This window comes from Sceloporus occidentalis, unplaced genomic scaffold (assembly GCF_023333645.1).
Source record: "Sceloporus occidentalis isolate IW3139 unplaced genomic scaffold, rSceOcc1.0.p SCAF_40, whole genome shotgun sequence".
NCBI lineage: Eukaryota > Metazoa > Chordata > Lepidosauria > Squamata > Phrynosomatidae > Sceloporus > Sceloporus occidentalis.
The window spans coordinates 6,494,772-6,505,283 of NW_028317020.1; the positions used below are offsets into that span (position 1 = coordinate 6,494,772).

Consider the following 10,512-nt stretch of genomic DNA (forward strand, 5'->3'; position numbering starts at 1 on the left):
AAGGTGGCTGAACCTTTTCATTTGGAGGTGGACGCTTCAGATCTAGCGGTAGGAGCAGTCCTGTCTCGAAGACATGGGGAGAAACAAAGATTACACCCTGTGGCTTACTACTCGCATAAACTCACCCCGTCCGAGATGAACTATAGTGTGGGGGACAGAGAATTACTGGCCATAAAACAGGCTCTGGACGCCTGGCGTCATCTACTGGAAGGGACTAACCATCCAGTAACGCTATATACTGACCACCGGAACCTTGAGTATCTTCGCTCCGCACGGCGACTATGCCCGAGGCAAGCTCGGTGGGCTCTCTTCTTCACCAGATTCAACCTACACATCACGTACCGTCCTGGATCACGCAATACCAAAGCGGATGCCTTGTCCCGGTTACCACCTGTATTGAGTCGTCCAGAGACCCAGCCAGATACTATTCTTCCCTCCAGTCTGTTTCTCACCCACCAGCCATCTCTCATGGACTACATTAGCTCCTTATCCCGTAGAGCTTCAGTCCCGAGAACAAATCCTCCTATTCGTCGTACCCGAAACCTGTTATATTATCGTGATAGGATATTCGTACCAACCCCGGCTCGTTTAAAGGTATTGCAAACCTGCCATGATTCTCTCCTCTCCGGACATGGAGGCGTTAAAAAAACCACAGACCTTGTTCGACGCCAATTCTGGTGGCCTTTGTTGGATCAAGATGTGACCTCATTTGTCCGTTCATGTACCACCTGCGCTCGTACCAAGACTCTACGCAGAAAACCAGTGGGTCTCCTCCGCCCGTTACCCACTCCTTCGGTTCCCTGGTCTGAAATCTCTATGGACTTTATTGTAGATCTACCACCCTCAAAGAAACACGACACAATTATGGTGGTGATCGACAGGTTCACCAAAATGGCACACTTTATTTCCACCATTGGCATCCCCTCCGCATCGACCACCTTGTTCCTGGATACAGTGTTCCGGCTTCATGGATTACCACAGACCATCACTTCAGACCGTGGGGTACAGTTCACATCTCGTTTCTGGAAGGTTTTCTGCCGCAATCTGCACATTCGTCCCACCTTGTCCATTATTTAAGATGTTACACCACGCACCTTCAGAACGATTGGCTCCAGTTGCTCCCTTCCGCAGAATTCACCTACAACAATCAGAAACAACGTTCTATAAAGATGTCACCGTTTTTTGCGAACTATGGTTATCACCCCACCATGATTCCTGGTCTGCCAACTGAACCCACAGTCTCTGGAATTTCAGACCAAGTCACCGCATTAACGAGGCAATTTCGAGTCCTGAAACAAAATCTGATCAAGGCTCGTAAGGCCTACAAATTATATGCGGATCACCATCGTTCCAGTCCCCCTACTTACCACTGCGGCGACAAAGTCTGGCTATCCACAAGTAATTTGCGCCTGCAGATACCCTCAAAGAAACTGGGACCTAAGTTCATTGGCCCTTACAGCATCACTAAGATCATTAATCCAGTGACAGTACAGCTGAAACTACCCTCCTGTCGGATTCATCCTGTATTCCATGTATCACTGGTCAAACCATGGGTGGCCAATCCTTTTCCTGACCGGGTACCTCCTCCTCCGGCTCCAGTTGTCATCGATGGAGTTGAAGAGTGGTACAAAAGATTATAGATTCCAGGATCCATCGAGGGCATCTTGAATACCTGATACAATGGAAGGGGTATAGCCCGGAAGAAAAAACCTGGGAACCTGCGAGTCAGGTCCATGCTCCCATGTGTGTTCAAAGGTTTCACAAGTTACATCCTCTCAAGCCAGGTCATCCACGCCCCCGGAGGTCGCGTCTTGCGGGGGGATCCTGTAAGGCACCTACCTTAAACAGCTCCCGGTCGTCCTCTTCTCACTCCCGGCAGAAACGCCGGCACTGCTCGTTGGAACATGAAGCAGCCGCTCGCGCACGCGCATCCTCAAACAGAAGGTGGCGGAGGTTTCTAACATCCACCAGCTCTGTGATGTCATCATGGAGGACCAGTGGCGTCGGCAGGGGGGGGCCAGAGGGGGCCATGGCCCCCCCTACATCATGCTGTGCCCCCCGGTGTGCCCCCCCAATTGAAACGCCGGCTTTTTTTTTTTTTTTAATAGACCCGGAGGAGAGAGTGAGAGGCGCCGAGCGGTTGCTGAGGAATAAGTTCTGAGCAACCGTTCGGCGCCTCTCACTCTTCTCCGCGACCGCGAGGCCTCTTCCTGGTTCGCAGTGCCGGCATTTCAAGCCGAGCGCCGGTATATGTCGTCATATCCGGCGCCCAGCAGTGAAGCCGGCAGAACCAGGGATACAGAGACCTCGCGATCTCACCGCTGGACAAGCCCAAGGTAAGTGAACTTCAAAGGGGGGGTTAGAAAGTTAGGAGGGGGTTAGAGAGAAGAGGTAGATAGGAAGTGAGAAGGGGTAGATAAGGATAGATTGGGAGGGAGAGGGGGTAGATTGGGAGGGAGATGGGGGTGGATGGGATACATTGGGAGGGAGAGGGGATAGTTAGGATTGATTGGGAGGGAGAGGGGGTAGATAGGATTGATTGGGAGGGAGAGGGGGTAGATAGGATAGATTGGGAGGGAGAGGGGGGTACATAGGATAGATTGGGAGGGAGAGGGGGGTACATAGGATAGATTGGGAGGGAGAGGGGGGTATATAGGATAGATTGGGAGGCAGATGTGGTAGATAGAGAGGCAGATGTGGTAGATAGGGAGGGAGATGTGGTAGATAGGATAGATTGGGAGGGAGAGGGGGTAGATAGGATAGATTGGGAGGGAGAGGGGGTAGATAGGATAGATTGGGAGGGAGAGGTCTTTATGGGACAAAAACGGCGTACGTTCAGCTGTTTGGGGACAAAGTTGACATAATGTGTAACTTAGGTGCTGGTCAGGTTCTATATGGGCAGTGTGGACACCAGGGCTGGCTTTGGGGTGTGTGACCAGTGATCTATGCCTGTAATTTAGGGGGGTTTATCTATACCTTTAATGCAGAGTTTATATGTAATTTCCAATTGATTTATATCTGCAAAGCTGGGTTTTGTGTCATTCTGTTCATCTGTATCGGCTATATTTCCATACATTATTAATGTTTACCTGCAAATATAGGATTTGCATGTCTTATTCAGTTGATCAATACCTGGAGTGCTGTTTCCATGTGTTGATTATTTGATCTAAACCTTCAGTGCTGAGTGTACATGTGATTTCCAGTTGATATATACCTGCAATGCTGGGTTTGTGTGTTCTGTTGGTTTATACCTGCAATGCTATGTTTCCATACATTATTTATGTATACCTGCAAATACAAGGTTTTTTTTAATCTCATTCAGTTGCATGTGCTGTTTCCATGTGTTGTTTATTTGATCTATACCTGAACTACAGGGTGTAAGTAAAAGAGCGCTATGGTTTAGTGAATGAGGGGACAAAGGGACTCTGGGGATGATTACAGGGGAGAGGACCTCTCAATGTCACGGTGCAGTCAGAAGGAGGGAACACTGCACTGACTCTCACTGTCTTCCCCTGATCTGCAGTCAGTGTGGCAAATATATTGGCAGCAGGGTCTAATATTAATATATATTGGCTGCAGGGGCTAATATTAATATATATCGGAAGCTGGGACTAATGTTTATATATATCGGCTGCAGGGCCTATTATCAATAAATATTGGCTGCAGGGGCTAATATTTATATATATTGGCTGCAGGGACTAATAATATATATCGGCAGTAGGGGCTAATATTAATATATGTTGGCAGCAGGGTATAATTTCTATGTATATCGGCAGCAGGGTATAATATAAGTATGTATCCGCAGCAGGGGCTAATATTAATATATATCTGCAGCAGGGGTTAATATTAATATATATCTGCAGCAGGGTCTAATATTTCTATATATCTGCAGCAGGGTCTAATATTTATATATATTGTCAGCAGGGGCTAATATTAAAGAATGAAAAATAACTGTCACTTTAGCTGTTATTTTGAAATCATATTTTAATCACAGTCTTTACTTCAAAGAGATAAGTGCATATTATGTAGTTAATACGTCTAACGTGTGTGTATATATATATATATATATATATATATAAAGTGTATATGTACCGTTTTATAATTGGCCCCCCTACTTTGGTCCCTGGCCCCCCATGTGCCCCCCCTAAATATGAAACCTGGAGACGCCACTGTGGAGGACTGGAAGAGGACTCCAGTGGCAATCTGTGAAGCTCTGATGAACTTCATGCCCTAGAGGGTTAAGGCAGTGCTGAAAAATAATGGTGGCCACACAAAATATTCACACTTTGGGCCCAATTTGGACACTTCCACTTAGGGGTGTACTCACTTTTGTTGTCAAGGTTTAGACATTAATGACTGTGTGTTGAGTTATTTTGAGGGGACAGCAAATGTACACTGTTATACAGGCTGTACACTCACTGCTTTACATTGTAGCAGAGTGTCATTTCTTCAGTGTTGTCACATGAAAAGATATAATAAAATATTTACAAAAATGTGATGGCTGTACTCACTTTTGTGAGACACAGTATATGTGTGAGGTTCGTCTTACCAGGGGGAATCCGGAATGCAGGAATGGAACACACTTGCTCAAAACAGAACATGCACAAGGGGCCTGGTGAGGGTAACAGGGCGCTTGGCAGTGTAACTGTAAGCACGGGTGGTCAGAAGGAAGCCGTTTAGTAGACCAGGGTCGGGATGCCAGAGGTACACAGGAACCGTTGAGATAGCCGGGGTCAGGAAGCCAGAGGTACACGTAGTCGGTATGGTTCGCCAGGGTCAGGATGCCAGAGGTACACGAAGTCGTAGGGAGAGCCGGGGTCAGGATGCCAGAGATACACAGAGTCATAGGATAGCCAGAGTCAGGATGCCAGAAGTACACGAGAACCGTTAAGCAGACCAGGGTCGGATACCTGGTGGTTGCCATGGCAACAGGGGCGCCGTCTGGGACTTAAATTAAAACATTGTTTGTTTTTTTTGTAACTTTATTTAACATCCTCCATGTTAAATAAAGTTTTTCTTAACTTTATTTAACATGGAGGATGTTAAATAAAGTTAAACAAAAAAAAACAGGTGTTTTCATTTAAGTCCCGGGCAGGGGCACCGAGGGGTTGCTCGTGAAGTTTTCAGCAACCGCTCGGCGCCCCTCACTCTCCGTGACTCCGTCGCGGTGCCGGCGTTTCGTGCTGAGCGCCGGAATTATTCTGGCGTTCAGCTGTGAAGCGTGCACCGCGGCAGAGCGGGAAGACGAACGTCTCCCGCTCCCACCGCAGGACTCCGGCAACAAGGTAAGTAAGGATAGGGGGTAGATAGTTATAAGGGGAAGGGGAAGGGAGGCAGTGAGAAGGGGCAGAGGGGGGAAGGCAGTGAGAAAGGGCAGGGGGGGAAGGCAGTGAGAAGGGGCAGAGGTGGTAGATAGTGAGAAGGGGCAGAGGGGGGAGATTTTTTCCTTTCTTTTTGGGGGGATGGGGGGGCGCCAGAGGAGTAGTCCGCATAGGGCGCCAGAACACTTAAGGCCGGCTCTGGTTCCGGTAATCCATGTCCTTAGTCTGCTTGTCTGTTTGCGGGCTTTCTTGTGCGTCATCTTTAGAAGAGGCTTCCTTCTGGGATGACAGCCATGCAGACCATTTTGATGCAGTGTGCGGCGTATGGTCTGTGCACAGGATGACCCCCTACCCCTTCAACCTCTGCAGCAATGCTGGCAGCACTCATACGTCTATTTCCCAAAGACAACCTCTGAATATGATGCTGAGCACTTGCACTCAACTTCTTTGGCTGACCATGGCGAGGCCTGTTCTGAGTGGAACCTGTCCTGTGAAACCATTGTATGGTCTTGCCCACTGTGCTACAGCTCAGTTTCAGGGTCTTGGCAATCTTCTTATAGCCTAGGCCATCTTTATGTAGAGCAACAATTCTTTTGTGTGAGAGCGATAACACCAAATTTAACACACCTGCTCCCAATTCACACCTGAGACCTTGTAACACTAACGAGTCACATGACACCGGGGAGGGGAAATGGCTAATTGGGCCCAATTTGGACATTTCCACTTAGGGGTGTACTCACTTTTGTTGCCAAGGTTTAGACATTAATGGCTGTTATACACTGTTATACAGGCTGTACACTCACTACTTTACATTGTAGCAGAGTGTCATTTCTTCAGTGTTGTCACATGAAAAGATATAATAACATATTTACAAAAATGTGAGGGGTGTACTCACTTTTGTGAGATACTGTATACACGTACACTGCCCTTACACACACCTGCTTATAAACATACATATACACATACACTGCCCTTACACACACACATATACACGTACACTGCCTTTACACACACACGTATACACATACACTGCCCTTACACACACACATATACACGTACACTGCCTTTGCACACACATATACACATACGCTGCTTTTACACACACATATATACACATACACTGCCCTTACACCCCTTTCTCCCCATATCTTACCTCTTCCTCTAGCCTCCCTCCTTCATCCTCCATCCTCCATCCTGTGGTGGGAGCATGAGGTCTCTCACTTCAGACCTCGCTTTACTCTAGTAGCAGTAGCTAATACCGCAGGATCAAAAAACATGTGCTTTGTGACCCAGCTGGGCACCTCTGTTACTGGGTAAATATGTGCCATGCACTTGCTGCACCCACCTTAACACTCCTGTATGTATATCTAAACATATTAGGCAAAAATGACTAATGCCATTAGCCCTGTTCACAGAAAAGGGATGCAAAGAATTAAATCCCTAAAATATTGAATCAAAAACTGGAAATATTAAGGACTTCTAAAATGTGATCTTTATTATTTACAAAGTAGGGCAAATGGTGGATAAAGTTCTAAACCTGAAATTTTATGGTAAGATATATCATCTAAGGTATAGGAACAGTCTGGAACAGATTTGAATGTCCTGCTTATGCACACTTCCAGACAGGGTCCTTCTAAAGCTCTACAAGCTATCAATAATTAAACTTAAACATCATGGTTACAAACGTGAAATAGCTATCAATAATACCCCTGACTCGGCTTTGTCAGGGGTATTATTGATCGCTTCTAAATAGAATTTGATGCAGAAAAAAATTTACACTATTTATAAAAGTCCTCACATTCTTTCAAATTATGTTTAGTTTTCCTGCAATACAATCTTTTTGACAGCTGCACTTTAGCTCAATGTATTGTTTTTTAATATAAAGATATAGAATTTGACAAAAGAGCCATTAAGTGCTTCTAATCTGGTCTCGTTTTAGATTCAGGAAAGTCATTTGCCAATCCCATGGGCATGCGGCCCACAGGACATAAAAGTGCAGCCAACCTGAGGGCCGTGTGGAAGTATATATATATATGTCCTGTTTAAAATATAGTGGGTGCTCCTGCTAAAATACATATACATTGACAGTTACACATACTTAACCTAACACACACTTACACACTCATGCTGACACATAGTCCCACTGTTTTAGATACACATTCATTCTTCCACATTAATGCTAACATTTTGCTAAATATTGTGCACCAATGGTTCCTGACAGCTATAATCCTTTAAGAAATGTGAGCCTCCCTTAACGTTTTGTATTCCTAGGGCACCACAAGGTAAGGGACTTGCTTGAGCCATGAGATGAAACTACAATTCTCTTGCCAACTCTTGCTTCAGTGAAAAAAAAACCCCAATCTGATTACCCTAACATTACTTCACCATGAAAACTGAAGTTGGAGATGCCCTAGGGGTGCAGAGTCTGCCAAGACAACCCCGTTGCATGGCTGCTCCCATTTTTTGAGGCAAAATGTCTCTTTTAATAAAAACTATAAATGGGACTGCTATGATTCCCACTGTTATGAGAGACACACATTTGCAAAACAAAAATGTCTTTAGCCCACTTTATTCAGCGTCAATGTCAAACTGTTCATTTCCATGTCTGGTGATGTTGGAAGGGAGCAGAGAGTTAACAGTATCTGCTTTTGTCCAGATCCTTGTAGGCTGCGTTATAAGGTGACTTTGAGAAACAAATGGCAGCAGCACGGTCGCAGTTACAGATAAACTGATCACAGGCGTCGCTGTAAGCTGAGAAGAGACAGCATTTTAAAACATAGAAATTCATTATATGGACTTTAGATTGGTCACAGCTGTGTCATAGTGCAAGTGATCAAATCTTACCCCAAAGCAATAAAAGGATATGCATTATTTACTTTCACTTCTCTATATTAAAGTAAATCATATGTGAAAAAAACTTACGTTAATCGAATAATCAGAATATTTTGTTTTATTGTTTGACTTTGATTTGACGAGCTAAGTAACTCCAGATATGTTGAGGTTAGGAATACAAGGCAAAAGGAAAGAAATCATCAGGATCATTCTTTTAGTTACACCATAATCGCTTGTTCTTAAAGTGTTTGTATGCTCCACAGTAAGGACCAGTGTTCCAGAGAGATAAATAGTCTCTAGCACTCAATGTATATCTGGACTACAACTTGATTGATGATGACCAAACTGTTAGATATATTGTTAATATGATGATCTGCTCTTCTGCTCTCCACAGATTAATGTAAATGTATTTGCGTATAGTGAGGAGTTGAGCTGGTCCTATTACTATGTATGTGGAATCACTTACATGTACAGGTGATGGTGGTTCCAGAGCAGGTGTATTTGTATTCCCTGGTGTATGGGTTGTCAAGGAGGCCAGAACAGCTGGAGAGTCTCATGGCCTCAGAATAGCAGCTATCATGAACCTGACAGCATCTGGAAAGCAGGGAGAGAATGGGTTAGATCAGGTTTTCTAAGCAGGAGAAAGGAGGCGCTCATACCAAATAACTTTAATAAAGTTAATTTGCATGCATGTTTAGTATTTCGGTGACCATTAACTACTCCTAATAAGTCACGCATACCTGATTGTTCTTAGCTGTTCATATTCCCTTTATTTTAAACAAGGACATTTTCTGTATTTTGGCCTCATCTTTACTTCGTCCTTTTGATAACTTTTTTTTGGTAAAATAAATTTACTATGGGACATATTTAAAATGTTAATAGTATAGATTTCATTTTAGTTTCACATAGTATTTGGATTCAGTAAACTCTAATCCAAAAACGGTACCTTCCAAGAATCAACACACAAGTTACACAAATCCAAAAGTTGGTCACTTCCCCCTCAACCACCGACTAAGCTCACAAGAGCAGGGCCCTCCTCTCCCACTGATTGTAACAGCGCCACGGAATCTGCTGGCGCTATTTAAATAAATGTAATGTAGTAGAGCAGCGTTTCCCAACCCCAATGGTAATGTGTTACACGGCAAAGCCATATTAGCACATTAAGAATGTGGCTGCATCTTTGAATATATAATATATAAGTTAGTGGCACCAGAAAGAAGCTGAATGTTCTACACAAGACCTAATACTGCAAATGGCCAAACAGGGATGTGGATGAGGGTTACAATTTTTACATTTTTAATAAAAGTATTTTATTTACAATTTACACATTTACACATCCTGTGCGCATTGGACATTAGGGACACTTTTGTTAACTCCTCCATTTATAGCATCACTTACCTATCCAGGGCATCCTTAGGGGTCCCACTGCCTCCTAGCCCGCAGTAGCATCCATAGTTATTGAACTCTTTAAGGGGCTCACTGTTTGGGATGGCACATTTAATCAAACTATGAAATTGCCAAAGTGCCCGACTGTGAGGGGAGGCACAAGCGCAGGCCACTAAGGAAGACAAAGATGTAGCAGTTATCAACAGTAACTCAATTTAAACATCATTCCAGGCAAGACACCTTAACATTTTTTTAAAGAGAGCATATATAAAGAGTCTATATCAGATTCACCCTGCTTAAAAATTGTTGACGTGTTGTGAACATTGTGCAAAAAAAGTGCAAAAATGCCCCAGAGTAAGCAATAATTTACTATCCTGGAACACAGACCCAGCAGAAGATGAAGCGTAATGGATCCTCTTCTGATAAATGATTACTAAGTTAAGGGATTCATTAAAATGTTCTTCACTAGAATCGACAAGGAAAGATCGCATTCTCTCAATTGCATGTATTACAAAATTCCCAAATTAGTTAAAAAGGAAAAGCTACAATTGACAAATGGTTAAACGGCGTTAGAACCCAGTCAGCCACGCTAAATGTCTAATATGTACATCAAGATTTATAATACCAGCTATTATTGGTACAAATAGAGCAGCCAGTAAGGGGTAATTCTCACGGTTCTAGCTGGTCTCTGGAAGATGGATAAGAATTTTTACCTAAGCTTGAGTTTTCCAATGTACATCTAGTAGAGTGAGAGGCTTCAAAGGTAGCTACTGATTAGCACTTGAGGAGATACTTACTGCACGCTCTGGTAGGGCTATTTCTTTAACATAATGGGGGCAAATATGGTTTTCCATTGAGTGACAGAAATTGACAGAGATGGTTCAGCATTAGCTCAACCCATAGACTGGTCATCCCTGGTCCTGTTTAGACATACCTGAGACATACCTGCCAGAAGAAGAGCTAGGACCCTCAT

The 10,512-nt window shown here is 44.1% G+C and overlaps 1 protein-coding gene across 1 annotated transcript; it reads right to left on the bottom strand.

Annotated features, from left to right (window-relative positions):
* Positions 1-7,953: 7,953 nt before the first annotated feature.
* PLA2G1B (phospholipase A2 group IB) lies at positions 7,954-10,512 on the bottom strand. The gene is made up of 4 exons (XM_089489387.1): positions 10,485-10,512; positions 9,552-9,711; positions 8,620-8,747; positions 7,954-8,072 (listed from the first exon to the last, which is right to left on the bottom strand). The coding sequence occupies exons 1-4, from the start codon at positions 10,510-10,512 to the stop codon at positions 7,954-7,956; spliced, it is 435 nt and encodes a 144-aa protein (XP_089345513.1).

What these genes read in the sequence shown, in the direction of transcription:
- PLA2G1B (XM_089489387.1), bottom strand. Translation starts at nt 10,512, where the DNA reads ATGAGGGTCCTAGCTCTTCTTCTGGCAG. An exon ending in CCTAAGGATGCCCTGGATAG is followed by an intron (nt 8,748 to 9,551) that starts GTAAGTGATGCT and finishes CCTGCTTTCCAG; the next exon opens with ATGCTGTCAGGTTCATGATA. An exon ending in AACCACCATCACCTGTACAT is followed by an intron (nt 8,073 to 8,619) that starts GTAAGTGATTCC and finishes GTCTCTTCTCAG; the next exon opens with CTTACAGCGACGCCTGTGAT.